This window comes from Neoarthrinium moseri (genome assembly GCF_022829205.1).
Source record: "Neoarthrinium moseri strain CBS 164.80 chromosome Unknown scaffold26_Wmoseri_CBS_16480, whole genome shotgun sequence".
NCBI lineage: Eukaryota > Fungi > Ascomycota > Sordariomycetes > Amphisphaeriales > Apiosporaceae > Neoarthrinium > Neoarthrinium moseri.
In genome coordinates, this window is record NW_026055140.1 from 384,040 (window position 1) to 401,521 (window position 17,482).

Below are 17,482 nucleotides of genomic sequence, written 5' to 3' on the forward strand. Positions count from 1 at the left end.
CTCTTCTTCGCTTGCCAGCATGTTTAACTTTTCCCCCAACACTGCAATTCTAGCCATATTGGCTGCTTGTGCCCATGGACATGGTGTGCTTAATAAACCCAGTCCCCGTATTGTAAGCTGGACGTCTCCTCAATTGTTTGAATGAGTCTGACACGACTATAGACTGGCCCTGTCCAGAAGGCCCTATGCGGCAGTGCAGTGACGACTGCTCTAGAGAAAGGTAACCACCAAGTATTGTCGATTAATCTCGTCTCGCATGCTGAATATTACTCATCAGATATCGCCGGTCCGATCGAGGATGCTCTAGCTAAAGCAGATGCGAACTATAAATGCAATGCGTATTTGTGCCGAGGGTATCAATACGAAGATAATCTAGACAATGTTAAAGTAGTCAGTGTTGGCGATAACTTAGTTTTCCACGTCGATCTTATTGCAGGCCATCACCCTGGATGGGCGGTAAGAAAGAACATTGCCCATGTATGGTAAGCGTAAACTCACTGAATCACTAGAACATGTCTGCTGTAGACCTGGGTACGAACACTCTTATCGGCGATGCACTGAAAACTTGGGATGAGTGGCCGATCTCGGGTTCTAACGAGGACAGTACGTGCAATATGACTTCCACTCGTATGATATATTAGCTGATGTGATACAGTTGACTTTAATGTCACTATCCCTGACTCTTTGAGGACACCATGCAACGAACCGGGAAAGTGTGTCTTGCAATGGTATTGGTGGTCCAACAGTAATAAGCAGACTTACGAGAGCTGCCTTGATTTCTACGTTGAAGCATGATTGAGGTAAAGCAGGGAGTTAGATCTGTCATACATCCCAACTCGACTACTACAGCCCGGACCGATATATCATTGGAGTGCAATACTTGTCATATAGCTCGAGTGTTGATGCACGAGCCTGAAGATTTGTCCAGCCAAGGAAAAGGCTCCCACTGGAGGTTTAAACCCTGCATTGCAGCTTACTGGAGGTGAACTCTACATAATTATCATGCACAGTATCCATCCAGCATCCATGTAATGCGTGCCTGTCGATAAGTCTCGCCGTCGCCGCAGAGGCACTTCAAACCGATCGCATCTCCTAAACATTGCTAGTTCAGGCCAGACTGTGTCTATGATAATTTGCATTCCTCTGCTGCGAAGCGAAAATTAGTTCGCAGCAAGTTGCACTTGATATCCTGTTGCACTTGATATCCTGTGGCACCTCGCTAGACGATACAACTCACCTTGGAATTACATACATCGGCACGTGAACCTCCCCGCTATACCGATATGGTAGAGCGACAGGGGTCTAGCTTACGTACACCACCTGTGGCATGTCAGCATTACTGCCATTGCTCGCCTCTGTGGCACAGCCTTCATTTCTACGAAGTCCTTTGATACACTTGCCAACACATAGCAGGTCGAGCTCAAGATTATACCCTGTCAGATAAGACTCTGTGTCTTGTTTACGCGACGCCGCTTTGGCTTACTGCAGTCTCCAACTACTCCCTTTGCGTCAAGCGTGCATTCGGAAAGTGGGTGCTCACTTTTGGTGTGGTGACCTAGCGAGACAATGCAACCAGAAAATCGGAATCCAAATATGCTAGCCCCCAAACCACCTGGAAGAATATGGGCGACCAATGCTGAAGAATGGGAAAAGCACAGAGAGCTGATATCCAATCTCTACTACAAACAGGGCAAATCTCTGAAGCAGGTGGCGGCAGTAATGCGAACCCAGCATGGCTTTCAAGCAACGTAAGCCTCGCTTTTCGACTATCCTGAAGCGTGATGCTGATCAGCAGAAGAGAGAAGATGTACAAGTATCGATTGAAAAGTTGGGGACTTAGGAAGTATCTGAAAGCAAGCGAGGCACAAGAGGCTTGGCATCATGTCGCTGCCGGTAGAGGAGGACAACTCCCTATGGTCGAAGGCCGGCAACTTGGCTCGCAAAAACTCAAATCCAGCATAAATCGGGCAAACGCCGCCCTGGAACGCTTGCGCAATATCCAGGGTGATGATAACGCCGCAGGCCAGTACGTACCGTCACCATTGCCGACCAGCATAAGCCTCCCAGAAATTTTGTACGCTCAGGAGCATGCACTCCACTCGGTCACTATATATACTACCACCTGCTTTGAGAATAAGTGGGACATTCTCAACGGTAGTTATGGTCAGGATTCCACCGTTCATTGGTGGGCTGATATGCACTTAGCTGCGTATAAGCTCAAACGATGGCCGAACTCGGCCGCAGCGTTCAAGTTACTCAACGAATGCTGTGACCAGTATGGTCATATACTACGACGAGAAGATTTCGGTCTTGTCTCGTGCACGTATATGTCTATACTGAAACTTTCTGATGCTAATAACGATGTTGCCATGGAGTTTATGAAGTATACCGTGGGGATGAGTCGTATTCTTTTCGGTCCGACTCACCCGTTTACCCGCCTCTGCAATAGTCTATATACCATGGGCATTTCTGAGGCACGCCAGGCTTGCAATCGGATCATTAGCACACAGTTTGAAGTCATGCATAATTTCGGAAAGCCTGGAAATCCCCTTTGGTTCGTGTCAACATTCTTGTTGTACAGTTGGCTGAACAGTATGGGCTTGCTGGGTTCAACAAAAACGGTCAAGCAATTGACGAAGAATGTCGTCGACAAGATGAAGACAGATCTTGTCCCTGGTAGTGTCGATTCTAAACATTGGCTGCCATGGTCTCAGATCTTCACTGAAGCAATGCTAAATCCCAATTGTAGGTCCGCATCTCCAATATCACCCAACCATGCAGATGCTGGGCCACACTTACTCGAGGAGTGGCATCGCCAAAAGTGTCTATCAGAAAAGGATGCGCTGAATATCGACCCTCTGGCAATCATAGCAGTGACAGAGGAAGTCACGGAAAGATATGATAGTGCGGAGAATCATTATAGGCGCGCAGTTCAGGTCGCCCTTCAGCACGTCCCAAGCGACCATTCCCGAACCTCAAGGGCGTATATGTGTTTGGAGAAATTCTACTTGCGAAGAGGTGACATGACGGCAGCAGAGCGTACGAGACAGGAGTATCAGACTGTAGTTTCTAGTGAGGTAGATACCATTGAATGAAGGTTTAGCCCCAAAGGCAGATCCGTACGAGGATGATAATGTCTGTATGTGTGTGTGTTCCAGAGTGCTCAGTGATTTGTTAGAGTTCACCACGAAGTGAATAACCTAAAATGATGCTGTATCAGCGAAACCCAGATGTCTCATTTGTGAAAGATACCTGCTATTAGATGGTATCGGAGAGTCTTTCTCTATAGTGTACACCATGCGGCACTGACTGAGAGCACCCAGGGGCATATCTTCAGTGCCTTTGACACAGCAGCAGCGAATCTCCCGGAAGCCACATGGACTTTCGCACGAGTCATCCAGACGTGACTGGAATGCCAAAAGTGTTGGCAAATGAGCAGAATCTTCACTCGAGTGGACCTCAGCTACATTGCCGGTGGAGAGATTCCACACTTGGTTGTTTTAGCCCTAATACTGCCAATGCTTCAATATCAAACCCAGGCAATCCGATGTGGTGTAGTGGCTAACATTTGACGCTCTCATGGTATCATGAACCGTCAAGCCCGGGGTTCGATTCCCCGCATCGGAGTACGCGATTCTGCCTCTTGTTCATTCATTGGCGTCTTGCTTGAACAGGAACAGGTGGACCTTTTTTGTTTCTTGTGCTAATGCGCACGGGCAACCAAAATACGTAGCAACTGCATGCACCTGCCTGCATGTGGCACTTGTTGACGACGAGGTGTCATTCGATTCCAATTTGAGTACCGCTATGAAAAGCAAAATGACAAGGATCTGATCTACGATCTGTGCGTACGATACCAGCGGCTCCTAAGTTTGAAGGAAACATGAATACATCATTGAATACGGGAGGATGCGTTATTGTCCTGTAGATGCCACCTTCAATGCTTCCCAGCTCTTTCTTGTACGAAGCAATAGCGTTGCAGAGCTGCCACTGGTCCCTCGGTCCCGATGCAGGTGAACTTGGTGCTACACAAGGTGCCTCCCATCGCACGTTCTCGGGTTTCTTATGATTTGAAAGTATACGCCGCCAACTTGCCGTCATCGTAGCAAGGGATGATGACCTCACTATAGCCATCGCCGTCAACGTCAACGACACTGACTTGGCCGACCGTGCAACCGCAGTCGTGAAGATATGTGGTCTTATAAGTCCAAGCAGTCAAACCCGGAATAAGAACATAGGCCTTTTGAGCAGCATCTCCAGCAAGCGCAATATACGGGATTCCGACCTTGCTGGTTGCTGGCGTAGGGAAGAAAGCCCTTGGGGACCCTGGGGCAGCCTGGTTGAGACCGCGCTGAGTAACAGGAAAGCCTGAAGCGAGCGTGTGACGGGTGTAGCCTCTGGCATTAGTGACGTTCGCAGGGATCTCGTAGGCGTAGACTCCACCGGTGCCATCTCCTTGGTGATTACTGACTAGGAGGTCTTTCTTACCATCACCATTGATGTCAACGTACTGAGCATCGAACGCAGCGCCGATTGTGCTGTCAATGGTGACAGTCTTAACGTTTTTAGGGTTAGCGAACCCATTTGATGCGCTCGAGTGGTAGATGTTGAGTTTCTCCGTAAAGTACGAAGGGGCAATGACCTCTGGGATTCCATCGCCGTCCAGGTCGGCGACAGTAAAGAGGGCATCACAGCCAGCCCCGATCTCGGTCTCGACCCATGTTCCGAGAGGTTTGTTCGGGTTTTGTGGCTTCAAGATTACGAGCATTGTCTTGGTGGCACCAATCAGCGGCTTGTTGGCTCGACAAGAAACCATATCGGGAACACCATCACCATCCATATCTGCAAAGATAACTCGATGGTACCACCAGCCTGACTGGGAAATAAGCTGAACCCAGCTTCCAGAGGTGCTACCGCTGTTGGCCGAGAAATATATGCCCCCATTGGTCTTGGTAGGAACGAGGAAGCCGCCTCCCACTAGCACACCTTCAGTGCCAAAGACTGCCTTGGGAGCGATGGTAATGTCGTTGGGCCATGTAATGCTTCCTGGAACTGTAGTAGCCTTTAACTTGTTTATGCCGACGGAACCCACGGTCGATATGTCGTTGATGCGGTGGACAGAATCACCAAGGAGCGCAAAGGAAGACACGAACAGAGCATCTTTTCCACCCTGCGAGATGACTTCGGCGAAACCTACGTTGCTGAGGCTCAATTGTCCCAGAGACTTGACGGGAATCGAGGCATTGGTCGCAGGGGTGTTCTGTCCCTGGCGGCGCTCTAATGGTACGCTTGCTCCTTGGCCTACGGCAGCAAAAGCTGCTGCTACCAGAGCAGAGTAACTTAGACTGCATATTTGACATCAACTTCCATCATTCAATCATATCATGAAGAGAACTCACAGCTGAGGCAACATATCTGCGGTCAAAGTGGCTCAGACACTGTTTGAAAGCACAAGCGTGAAGAACCAGCATGACGGCAGGAAGCTTCTCCCTCGCTCATTTTATCTCCCTCTTATATCCTTAGGATCGATCTCTTTCCATATTTGCTTGACCGCGCCGTATCATAACTGTCGCTCTATTGGCCGTCGTTTACCGCTCTGGGTCATCTGGCATATTGCATATGTAGATAGGAGCATTTCCATGTTCGTCAAGCTGCTGCATTAACATGTACATTGCGCTGTCGCCCTCATAAGAAAAACTACCATGAAGAGAAATCTCATCCGTATCGGATATTTGATTGCTGCCAAGAAGCCTTTTCGAAGCAATTCCTCGTCTTGAATTCTTTCCCTTGTGCGATATCGTTGTATGCCACAAACGCTGCGAAGTGGTTACGGCGTAAGGAAGGTGGTGGTGCGGTGCGGCTCTGAGCCCGGGAAGTTAAATGGTGAGGAGCTCATTGAGTGCCGGGGTCTTGGAACTGTACACTTATCTCTGGGCGTGGGAAGCCCGGGTCGCCGACCATTTACGTGAAATGCCCCTTCAAAAGCCATTCGGATCCGACGATTAAGCTTTGAGTGGCCCGCCCGGGCTTCGGAGTGAAAATTCTGGCAAGGCTCCAATGTCATAATGCGAGAGCCGGGGTCTTCTCGAATAGGAAGGCATTGCCACGTGCGGACGGGAAAGACAACCGAGACAGGCCACTTGAACGTCGGACGTCCCAATCATGGTTATTCTCGGAGAAATAATATATAATTGCCAAGTAGCGGGCGGAATACTATCGCGCTAACGTGCTGGAATTCCACAATAGAACATTAAGTTGGTATCTAGAAGTTCGAGCAAGATGTGTAAGACGCAGGTTGTAGGCTTATTCGAAGCGGTGAGAACATGTGGGGTTCGGGATGCCACTTACCATATTAATTGAAAGATATCCGCATCCGGTATCCGAAGCAGTCACATGCTCCCGTAGGCTGACTTGCGACATCTGACCCGACACTGTTGGTTCATCACGCCAAGGTACTAGGCTGAAAGCGAAGTTCAAACAGAATGCTCCTTTTCTTATAACAATCGAACTTGTGCGCTGTCTTAGAGATAGCATTCTCTAAACGACTTATCTTGAAGCACAATGGAGTAGCGCCCCGGTGTAACTCAACAGGAATAGAATCCATGGTACGGATTGTCGCCTTGGACTGTGTACCTGAGCCTGAGTTTGACTTGTGTACTTGACCGAGTCCAATCCTGTACTCTCGATTGCTATTCAGCCGTTGCGAAGTTGACGCGAAGCTTTTGGTATCTCAGCGTGTTTGGGGCGATCTGCATGATAGAAGGCTGTACGCGCCAGTATACCATAGCAATAGCTGAGGATTCTGGTCGCGGACTGTTTTCAATTCACTATTTATCTTGCACCTAATGAATTCTATTATAGAAAAATGTTCCTTTCAAAGCGTTAGCCACAGCTTGAGCCAAAAGATTCTGGATAGCTGTGGCGGGATGTAGTGCGTCAAACCACAAACAGCTCTTCCCATTGGTGTTCGTGCACGTAGCATCAGGGGCGCCATAAGCCGTGGGATTATTGACAGCCGTCGAGAACGGTGGTTCTGATTGGATCACGGTCGCGATCTTAACTCCAGAATTGGATGACTTGAAAGAAGATAGTGCCGTTGCAAGATTTGAGTTGAATGATGAAATATAATTTTTCACGGTCGTCTGCCCCGCGGCCGACTGGCCTCGGATTTGCGGGGTATATTGCAGCGCTATATTCGTAGAAAGGGGGTTTCGTTAGCAAAGCTCCAGCAAAAGCCCCAGCAAAAGCTCCAGCAAAGAGCATACATCGGCGTTGGAGGCAAGAAACTTTGAGAAACACTTACGGGGCACCGTGACAACGAAAAAGTTGCGAACACCAGCGTTATAAAGAAGCTGGAATTCCGTCATATACTTCGAGATGATCGTGGAATAAGGTGGCGTCTTGCCGTCCCAGTATTCCCCAAGAAGGTCGTTGATGCCAAAGAACGCGCCTGCAATGGCATTATCCGACGTCCATGGCGACCAAGATGGCTTATTTGCCAAGTTGTTCTGCCATTGAGTCACCTGAGTCACAAAGTCTGTCGTTGTAGACCCCTTGACGATGCTTTTGTCTACAGTTGCCCCTCCGACCGCAAAGTTATACCCCAGAGTCAACGAGGTATTGTATTTGGTCAGCAGATAACCGACCCAGTTATATCCACCGCTGAAGGTTGATCCTGGAAGCGCTGGGTTGCCAATAGGGTTCGAAGAGGATGGATGCGCGCCGTTAGGGTTAAATCCGGAAAAGGAATTCGTTGCCGTGTATGAGTCGCCGCTGGTCACGATTAGCATGTGAGTCAGCTGTCTAGGAGATGATGATATAAAGCCCTACAAGATGAAAATGTACTTGTTCCCGCTGATTGTAGAAGTCGCCGATGCAGCTGAGCTAGTTTTGGTCGTGGCCGTCGTTGACACGGCGACTGAGGTAGTGGACGTACCGCTCGGGGCGGCAGTGCCTGGAACGCATTGATCTAGAAGCAGGTAGGCTTTAGTATTCTGTGCTTCTGCTGGTAAATCCGTGTGTTTATCACATACAGTAATACGGGTTGACCGAGGAACAATAAGCACCGGAGATACAGGACGTGTCGCCAGTCCAGCCGGTGCCACCGCATTGTCCCCACTGGCTCTGTTGCGCACTTGCCACGGCGGCTGCGCCTACTAGGCCAGAGACCAGCCAGTTCTGCATAGTCATGATATTGGGTCTCAGGTGATGGAACTTTGGGTCCCGCGTTTTGATGGATGTGGTTCCAGAACTATGCAGGCGCTCACCTCCTCTGATGTGACATTTCTTATGCAGCAGGAGGACCCGTAGTTCCTAATATGCTGCTTAGGTTGAGCCTTAAGGCATGCTACCGAATCCAGAAATTTCGGAGTTGGGTAGTCCCTGGTATGCTTTCAAACATGAGGCACTATAGATTTAGTCTACGTTATGGTAGCTTGAGGTATCATTGTGAATGTGCGTCCAGACTTCCTATTGGTGGAACGTTAGAGCCATCTGCTTGTGGAGTGTCCTGGCTGGTCTGGTCCGGCATTGTCCTAAGCAAATGACCCAAAGCGGCCAAGACCTCGAGTCACTGAAGAGGGGTTACGAATGCTTTTGGCCACAGTCTAAAGGTACCAATCTCCCCGTATCGGGGATATTCGATCGCGCGGCTTGTATGCGGATCGTCAGTCCGCTATTCGAATTCGCTTGGAGGCTGCCGAATGATCTCTAGGCGCTTCGGCCTCTCGACAGCCCGGCCACCGACGTGACTGCTCATGCAGTCGGTGAGCGGTTTCTCGGCTGGTGAGCCAATGATCCCACTTGAATCGGCTTACATGCACGCTGAATGCCCTCATCAAATGTGTCTAGAAGCTCAACCATGATATTTTAAAATCAAACACTTCAAGGCTTGTAACAATCCACATCACGGTTCACTGTTGCAACCGGACGACGCGATGGAGCTATTTGCACTAGCACTCTTGATGGAACCAGTGATGGAAGGGACCAAACGAGATATCGGCCTTCTACTTAAGCATCTCGCGGTTAACAAAGTGGAAACGAATCTTCAAAACGAACATAAGTTAGAAATTTCCAATCCAACTGCATAGTCTCGCTACGTTTCTATGTTCTGATAGTGACGTCGCCCCTTTCTGTCTCTTAAGATTCATCCACTTCTTCCTTGACAACTTGTGGCCTTGCCTTGCTCAACCACAGTATGATTAAATTAAGAACAATCTATAGAGTAAAGAACATTGCCACAATCTTGTACCTAATCTTAAGCTTTGGCGCCTCTGCGGTATTGTAGATCAACAAGGGAACCCACGCCTGGAATGTGAATGCGGCAGTCTCGACGACTCCAATTTCAATGGCTCTATACTTGGCAGAATGTGAACAGATCTCGTTTATCCAGGTCCTCTGGGTGGATACTGAGAATGATGGTCCCGATCAATGCAACTAGGCATGCGACAATAATCATTGGCCATCGCATGCCATTGCGTCCAAAACCCAAGCATAGGTCAACGTGAAGAAAGTCTGCGTGCCGTGCCCCGCGGTCAGGATGATGTTGACCTCTTCGGTGGTGTAAAGCTGGGTGGCCTTCAGCCAAAGGTTCATGTAGCTGTAGATGCGGATGCACAGCACATGGCAAATGAAGGTTGCACAGAAAAGCCAGACTGGCCATGATGTCGAGATCTCGCCAAGTACCTTGCATGTCAGCCGCTTCATTGGCTTCCGGCCGACTTTCTCCATGCGAGCAATAGCCATCTCTCAGTCGTGAGATTCAAACCACCAAGCTTTGGAAGTTGTCGGCTGGTTTCATGAAAACCCTATTTGTCGCCTAAGCGGGCCATAATGCGCCGTGAAAGCTATATCGCTGATCGGCAGTCAGCCATTGTTCTCCATTGGATGTGACAGGTACGAACATATTCACTGAATACGGGATAGAATAGTACGCGTGAGTGCATGGACAATGACCCAGCTACATATTGCTTTAGAAGAAGAGTCTGCTGGATATTGCAACTTCGGACGGGATATTTTCGAGGCATGGCATAAAGGTGGAATAACCGGGGTTTCCTACACCTGCAGACTGTGGGAGGGGTTCCGAGGCAGCATGACCAATATTGTGCAATAGAAGAAGTGGTTCGAGGAGCACGGTGACCTGGCCGTCCAGGTGCACACCATTGCCGACAAACGCGCAGACGCGCCGCGAAGAAGGCAGGCAAGAACGCCGTGCTACTCTCGTGGCAGAACACGGCCGGCATCGACGACCAGCTCGACTACCTCCGAGTCTTCAAGGACTTGGCGTCAAGAAGATGCAGCTCACCTACAACACGCAGGACTATTCCAGTGCAGGATACACAGAGCCCAATGACTCTGGCCTGACTGGCTTTGGCCGTCAGGTTGTCAATGAGATGGCAAAGCTGGAAATGGTGGTAGACCTGAGCCATGTTGGTCCAAAGACCAGCGAGGACGCCATCAACCACGCGCCCGAGGGCAAGCCGCCATGCTTTTCACATGTCCCGCCTTCCGGCATGAAAGAGCACCCACGGAACAACTCCGACCACCTCATGAAGCTCATCGGCTCCAAGGGCGGGTTTGTTGGTCTCTCCCAATTCGGCCCGCACATGAAGAAGGATAACGACAGCACAATTAATGACTACGTCGATGCGCTAGACTATGTGATTGGCTTGATCGGGGAGGACCTGGTAGGAATTGGGTCCGACGCCAGCGAGGGCCATGGCATGCTGTCGGAGTTCATGGCGTGGTGCAACAAGGACAAGGGCTACGCCAGGCAATTGACATCATGGGGCAGCTAGAAGGTGGTCAAGCCCCTAGAGCCGCTGGCAGAGCGGGCCGAATTGGCCTGCGCTATGATGATGGTAGAGGAGTATTGGCATCTTGCAGGGCTCGTCTGTTCGTTGTGACGGTGTTCGGGAAACGGCCAAATTGCCATCTGCGAGGCAGTCCTCCTGTTCACAGAATCACACCGAGTCCGGTATTGATTACTTAGCCTTCCCAGACTTCGGGACCGAATGGCTAGGATGCACCTGTCGTGGGAGAATCCCAGGCTTGCCAGGCGGTTCCACAGTTCCGGAGCCAAGCTATTGGCATAAGCTTGTACTTTAAGCTCCCGGTGTGCGGGACCTACCAGACGCCGCACGCCGCCGAAAAGCGATGCCTACGGCAATTGAGGCGTTGCCATACAAGACTCGAGTGCGTCATGATCCAGATATCGCATTGACTTCCACACCTGGCATGTAGTGTTTATAAAACCACTTGATAGGATGGATGATTTATACAGTCTCGTTCGCAAGGTTTCTTGGTGAACAAAGCTAGAGCTCATGGACACCAGAGGTTCAGATCTTTGTATTCACCAGTGCTGTGAGCCTCCCGGCAAACTCATTGCCATACATTGCGAAGCAGCAGCTGCAGCGGCACTATGTCTGCGCAACTTGAAAGTCAAGCCAGCTTCGAAAGTGGCATATCCGGCTTCATGTACCGGCAATTTTTAATCCACAGAAAGCCAGTACCACCTGGTATGAGCATGAAAGGGAAGACCGCCATTGTAACAGGCTCGAACACCGGACTAGGCCTCGAGGCCGCACGGCAACTACTACAATTAGGAGCTACTACCCTTGTAATGGCTGTTAGATCACTGGACAAGGGCAACGAAGCTGCAAAAGAGCTCAGACCCGCTTTCCCTCAAGCCCGGGTAGAGGTCTGGACCTTGGATATGGAGGACTACGCTGCTATTGAGACGTTTGCGGAGAAATGCAAAGACCTCAAGCGCATAGACGTGGTGATTCTTAACGCTGGATTGCAGAACACTACGTATAAGAGGTCAGTGAATACAGGTCATGAGCAGGTTCTCCAGGTAAACTACCTATCGACGGCGCTTCTCACGATCCTCCTTCTTCCTGTCTTAAGGGCGAAGAAGGAATCATCATCAAGGTCACCTGTCATTACCTTGGTCACCTCGGACACGGCATACTGGGCAACCTTAAACGCCGAGGAGCCTGTTTTGGCGCAGTTTGACAACGAAGAGAGATTCTCGCAGTTCGCCGCGTACACGGGCACGAAACTACTGGAACAGATGTTCCTTATCAAGCTTGCCGAGCTGGTTAGCGCGGACGACGTGATCATCAATGCAGTTAGCCCGGGATTAGTCGATGGCACGGCCTTGGATCGGGACAGTCCAGCTGGACTTTTGTTCGGGGCGTTCAGGAGAATTGTGGGTAGGTCCCTCGAGGTTGGCGGCAGTACGTATGTCGATGCTGCTGTAGTCCAAGGACAAGACAGTCATGGGAGTTATTGCAGTGATTGGGCTGTTAGACCGTCAGTGGCTATCATCTCTTTGAACTAAGAAGCGGAATTCTGACTCTGCCACAGGTTTCCGTCTATACTATACACAGAGGGTGGGCATACAATCATGGATAGGCTATGGGAGGAGACGATAGAGGAGCTTGACTTTGCAGGCGTTTCTAAAATTTTGCAAGAAATGCAGACATAACATAGATACATTGGTGACATTGCATATACGATGCTGTTACCTCCAAGACATCCATTTTTTTGTGGTTGTTTCCAAAAAAAAAAAAAAAGCTATATGTAGCCTATGAGTTAAGTAAACCATCGCCAGTCATGGGCGGCGTCGCCTCCCTCGAGTCTACTTGTGTCTACATTTTCGGCCTTGAGTACGCGGCCTTGTTCTTGGTCCTTCCGCTTATTGTCTTGCTTCATCCAAACGCCGAGCCACAGCGTGAAGCAGATGCACACTGCATTGCAGCAGGCCGTCGCGATAAGGCATGGTGCATACTTGGGGGCATACTCTGTCCTAAAGGTAGCTGCAGAAAGGATACCGCCCAGGTTACCGAGTCCAACCAGCAGACCGGTGTTTGCTGCTCTAGAATTCTCGTTCAAATTGTTATTGTTGTGCCACGAATGGACCAAGCAGCTGGGAATGTACGCTCCTGCGGCTACTAGAAAGCACGCAAAGTATGCCAACCCCCGCGTGTTAACGGTATCGATGGCAGCGAGGATTATCAGGCCTACCATGGAAAGGACCAGCGAAAAGACGATGTGGTAGGTCCGCTCACGAAACCGGTCTGAAGAGTAGGTGACTGCGAGTAGCACCAAAAAGCCCGCGCAATTGGGCGGCACAGTCAGGAGATTTGTTACAACGGTCGAGTAACCCAGGCGCTGCAGTACAATCGGCAGAAAGTTCGCGCAGGTTGCGAATGCCACCGGGTATGTGAACGATATCACGCACCACAATGGAAACTTCCAGTCATTCCACGTTTGGAAACATTCTTTGAGGTTGAAGGCCGTGTTCACTTCAGATGAGGCGTCACGTAGAGACCTAAGCTTTGCGGCTTCACGCTCATCTGGCTTAAGGAACCATGCTGTATCAGGCGACGCTGGGAGCCAGAAGAACCCCATTACAGCAATCACGACTGTGAGCACTCCTGTTCAAGCGATGTAAGCAACACCAGTCCAGGAAGGGTTCCTCGAAGCCTGGAAACACCACTCACCTTCGATTATGAAGAGCCACATCCATCCTTTGACATGGGAATCTGGAATCTGGAATACTCCGAATGAAATCACGCCGCTGAAAGCGCTTGCGAGAAGAGCTGAGCCGAAGAAGAGCGCGATGCGGAACCCCAACTCGCCACGAGTGTAGAAAAGCGTCATGTAGAAGACGGTCCCTGCGAAGAATCCGGCTTCAAAGGCTCTAGATATCATTCAGTCGAGCTAAACAGGTTTTGAGAAAATGAATGAATTGAATACTTACCCCAATAGGAGTCGGAGCACGAGAATTCCTGCAAAGTTCTTGGCTGCAGTTTGGAGCAAGGCCATGGAGCCCCATCCAAACATCAGTCCTGGTAGCATGATCTTGCCAGAGAACTTCTTGGTGAGCATGTTCAGGGGCAGATCACAAAGTCCGTTCGGAATATAGAATAGCAGGATGAGCAACGAGTACTGGTTGCCCACGAAGCCTAAATCGTTCCCCAGCCCATCTGTCTGAGCATTTCCCAGGTTACTCTGTGGGGCAGATCAGTAGATAGTCTCTAGGTTGTGATGTATCCATTGCCTACCCTGTCTACCGAATTGAAGAAGTACATGAGACTGAGGAACGGCAAAAGGTAGAAGTCGAGCTTCTTGACTGCCGTCACTGTCAACAAGATTTCCTGGGTAATGTGTAGTGTAGTGTGCTTACCATATGATCTCTCGACCTTCTTCTCGAGAATGATCATCCCGTGGCCTTGGTCGACAGATGGCTTATCGCTGGAACCTTTCCTATCCATCTTGTCCACATTATCGATGGGTAAAACTGGCTCTGAACCCATGATGCTGATACCTGCTCGAGTGCCTAGATCGGTCCAATATCGTCAAATTGAGGGCTTGTACGGAGACGTGAAGTTGGGCTTCGGGGAGAACTACAAGCCTGAAATTCTGGCTGGGGAGATGAATAGAGAATTCCGCTGATAGCTGACAAACAATTGAGCTGCTGGTCACGGTGAGCTACATTTCAAGTACCACCGTCGGCAGCGATAGTCAGATTGGTCAGCTCCCAAACGCTTCGGTACAATCCCACAGTTCCGAAGGATACCATGCCTCATCCCTGATAAGACACTCTTTTAGTTGGCAGCAAAGCTGGCAGTTGAGAAAGTGAAAGTGGGATAAATACCGTCATATTTGTGCCTTCGTAACAGCCAACAACCCCCACTTATCATGTGTGCGCTTTCTCAACAGGGCGCATGCCGACTGGCAACTGCTCTTTCAAAGAAAAGACGTGTCATGTTATTGCAGCTTCTTTCTTCTTATAGTTGAAGTCACTGGGCCTCCCCAGAGTTGGATAAGACCTGTGTTATGGCAACACTTTTGTCCCACATCAGTTTTGAGGTTCTGGACACAGAAATGTAATCAGCATCTGCACACAGACTAGAGATAACTACAGGGCTCTCGAGCCTGCTCTACTAGCTTCTTTGTTATAACGGTCATTGAATTACACGATCACCTTGCTAACAGTGTTAAGGCCGAGGGAACCCCATTTTCAGATAACACAGGCCCGCCCCCACTTTCGCGGGTTGGGGTTCTTAAGTACGCATACGACTCCCACTCTACTATGTGTAATTAATCAGGTGCGTGCCAATGCGGTATATGAACGAACTCTCCCATTCAAGAGAACCCAGTAGTAGATTAATTATTACACGAAATCGCATCAGCTGAGGTTTCCGTTGAGTGCATGCGGTGAAAAAGCAACCCTGCAAATGGAGCGCTAACTAGACCATCTGCAGTGAATACGAAGACCTGTGAGAGTCAAATAACTTACACAGTTGGTGTATAAGTGGGCGTGAGTCTTTGCGCGATGTTGCCAGCAACCTCGTTCGTTGCTGTATGAAGACTGGACCGCCTAAAGGCTCCCATTCTCTCCTAATGATAACGATACTTCTGATTCTCCAACCAAAGCTTTGTCCTAGCACCTTGGGTCTTTTAGTCCAACTAGCAAGGCATATCAGTAACGGCCAGAGTCGTACGCAGTCACGGGGACCCTGCCACTCCGACTCCTGCGTGAAACAGTTGCCAGCCTACAAGGTGGCAAATTGAGCGGTTTGAATGGCCCACGAATGCAGCGCATGTTGAGCGCCCCGTTGCCCAAGCATGTGATGATGGGGGGGAACATTTAGATCAGGCCATCTGCGCCACGTTTTCCAGGCCTCCCAGGGGAATTCAGGGCAGGCCGACAGGGTAGCGCCACCTTACCCCATACTGGCGGGCCGTACGCTGCCTAGGTTCCCTAAGTAGGTACCTACAGTTGAGCGATGCAACCCCTGACGGCCTCTGATGCCCCAATCATTACCCGGAGCCGCCTGCAGCATGATTCTTGGCGGGCTTCGGCCAGATGAGATCCCTCACACGATGCCCAGCCCACGACGCTCACTGGACGGGCCAGCCCAGACTAGCTTGGCAAACCATGTCCACGATTGCCAGCTACCTCTTTCATCAGCGTTTGAGAGACAATGGAACGCCGCGGGAGTTGCATTCAGGATGAACCTGGTCCGCCATATTGGCCAATCACACCTCTGCCAAAGACCTTGCGGCGCTGGTAGGCACTGGTCGATCCGCGGATCATGAGGAATGGCAAGCATAGCCTGGATGGCGGCCGTCATAAGAACTTGATCACGGCCACATACACCACAGAATCCCTCGCGATGCCGCACGCCCGCCGCCAGACACGGCTTCACACCAAGCCTCGCACTCCTTGACAAGTCCTCGCGGCAACATCGACGTCATGGGTTCGGGTCAGTCAACGACGGGCGCCCCTGGGCCAACCATGTACACGGCGACAGCTTCCGCATCTGTCGCCGCAGCGCAAGCGACCGCCTTGACCTTGAGCCCTACGAGCAACGTCGCCGGCAAGAATTTCGATCGCTTCGTTCAGATCTTCCTAGAGAACCAGGACTTTGACATTGCCGCCGGTGACCGTACGTGATCTATCTCTACTGCCACGATTTGCGGCCCACGACAGAAGCCACTAACACATACGTCACAGCGAACTTGGCGTACCTCGCGACCCAGGGTATTGTCCTCGACAACTACTACTCGATCACGCATCCGTCGCAGCCAAACTACATCGCCGCCGCGGGAGCCAGCACTCACGGTGTACTGCTTGATAACTTCGCACGCATCAGCGCCGATGTCGAGACGATTGTTGATCTCCTGGAGGCAGGCGGGGTGAGCTGGAGTCTGTACCAGGAGGACATGCCATACTCGGGCTTTGAGGGCGACTATGTGAACCAGCAGAACGGCGCCAACGACTACGTGCGCAAGCACAACCCTCTGATGAGCTACGATTCGGTTACCGAGGATCTCAACCGTCTGGCAAAGTCCAAGAACTTCACAATGTTCGACAGAGACCTAGCGGCCAACACTCTGCCACAGTGGATGTTCATCACGCCCAACATGACCAATGACGGACACGACAGCTCCGTTACCGTCGCTGGCAAGTGGGCGAGGAATTGGCTGACGCCGTTGCTCAATAACAAGAACTTCAACACGGACCGCACCTTGATCGTACTCACGTTCGACGAGTGTGAGAACTACTTTGCTGCCAACAGGGTGTTTACTGTATTGCTTGGGGGCGCTGTTGCCGGCAAGAAGGGGACCACCAATTCCACCAAGTTCAACCATTATAGCTTGACCAAGACGGTGGAGGATAACTGGAACCTGGGCAATCTAGGCGAGAATGATGTAGGTGCTGCAGCGTTCTTCTAGCCAATCTGCACCAAGCTACGATGTTGTATATATGACAGTCACGTACAATTGAGTCCATGAGTTACGCCAGCGCTTCGCTATTCTGTGAGAGACGGTGTTGGGAGAACGGTGGTATAGTACGCAGCCATCAGTTCACAGGCATATTGCATCAAAACTCTAATGTTCAATGTACAAAAGACGCATCGTTGAAAGTGTTTGCTTCTATATACTGATGCTTTCTTATTCAGGC

At 50.4% G+C, this 17,482-nt stretch overlaps 7 protein-coding genes across 7 annotated transcripts; 4 read left to right on the forward strand and 3 right to left on the reverse strand.

Moving 5' to 3' along the window:
• Positions 1-19: 19 nt before the first annotated feature.
• JN550_007111 (uncharacterized protein) lies at positions 20-795 on the forward strand (the record flags this gene model as incomplete). The annotated part of the gene is made up of 5 exons (XM_049318925.1): positions 20-112; positions 163-220; positions 278-456; positions 510-603; positions 656-795. The coding sequence occupies 5 exons, from the start codon at positions 20-22 to the stop codon at positions 793-795; spliced, it is 564 nt and encodes a 187-aa protein (XP_049171006.1).
• A 3,268-nt stretch (positions 796-4,063) lies between these two features.
• On the reverse strand, positions 4,064-5,413 carry JN550_007112 (uncharacterized protein; the record flags this gene model as incomplete). Its single annotated transcript, XM_049318926.1, has 2 exons — positions 4,064-5,345; positions 5,400-5,413. The coding sequence occupies 2 exons, from the start codon at positions 5,411-5,413 to the stop codon at positions 4,064-4,066; spliced, it is 1,296 nt and encodes a 431-aa protein (XP_049171007.1).
• A 1,801-nt stretch (positions 5,414-7,214) lies between these two features.
• Positions 7,215-8,190, reverse strand: JN550_007113 (uncharacterized protein; the record flags this gene model as incomplete). The annotated part of the gene is made up of 3 exons (XM_049318928.1): positions 7,215-7,773; positions 7,831-7,969; positions 8,034-8,190. 3 exons carry the CDS (start codon positions 8,188-8,190, stop codon positions 7,215-7,217), a joined length of 855 nt encoding a protein of 284 aa, XP_049171008.1.
• A 2,102-nt stretch (positions 8,191-10,292) lies between these two features.
• Positions 10,293-10,796, forward strand: JN550_007114 (uncharacterized protein; the record flags this gene model as incomplete). Its single annotated transcript, XM_049318929.1, has 1 exon — positions 10,293-10,796. The coding sequence occupies one exon, from the start codon at positions 10,293-10,295 to the stop codon at positions 10,794-10,796; it is 504 nt and encodes a 167-aa protein (XP_049171009.1).
• A 623-nt stretch (positions 10,797-11,419) lies between these two features.
• Positions 11,420-12,490, forward strand: JN550_007115 (uncharacterized protein; the record flags this gene model as incomplete). Its single annotated transcript, XM_049318930.1, has 2 exons — positions 11,420-12,243; positions 12,370-12,490. 2 exons carry the CDS (start codon positions 11,420-11,422, stop codon positions 12,488-12,490), a joined length of 945 nt encoding a protein of 314 aa, XP_049171010.1.
• A 107-nt stretch (positions 12,491-12,597) lies between these two features.
• JN550_007116 (uncharacterized protein) lies at positions 12,598-14,324 on the reverse strand (the record flags this gene model as incomplete). Its single annotated transcript, XM_049318931.1, has 4 exons — positions 12,598-13,442; positions 13,509-13,708; positions 13,769-14,019; positions 14,073-14,324. The coding sequence occupies 4 exons, from the start codon at positions 14,322-14,324 to the stop codon at positions 12,598-12,600; spliced, it is 1,548 nt and encodes a 515-aa protein (XP_049171011.1).
• A 1,946-nt stretch (positions 14,325-16,270) lies between these two features.
• JN550_007117 (uncharacterized protein) lies at positions 16,271-17,253 on the forward strand (the record flags this gene model as incomplete). Its single annotated transcript, XM_049318932.1, has 2 exons — positions 16,271-16,463; positions 16,532-17,253. 2 exons carry the CDS (start codon positions 16,271-16,273, stop codon positions 17,251-17,253), a joined length of 915 nt encoding a protein of 304 aa, XP_049171012.1.
• Positions 17,254-17,482: the final 229 nt, after the last annotated feature.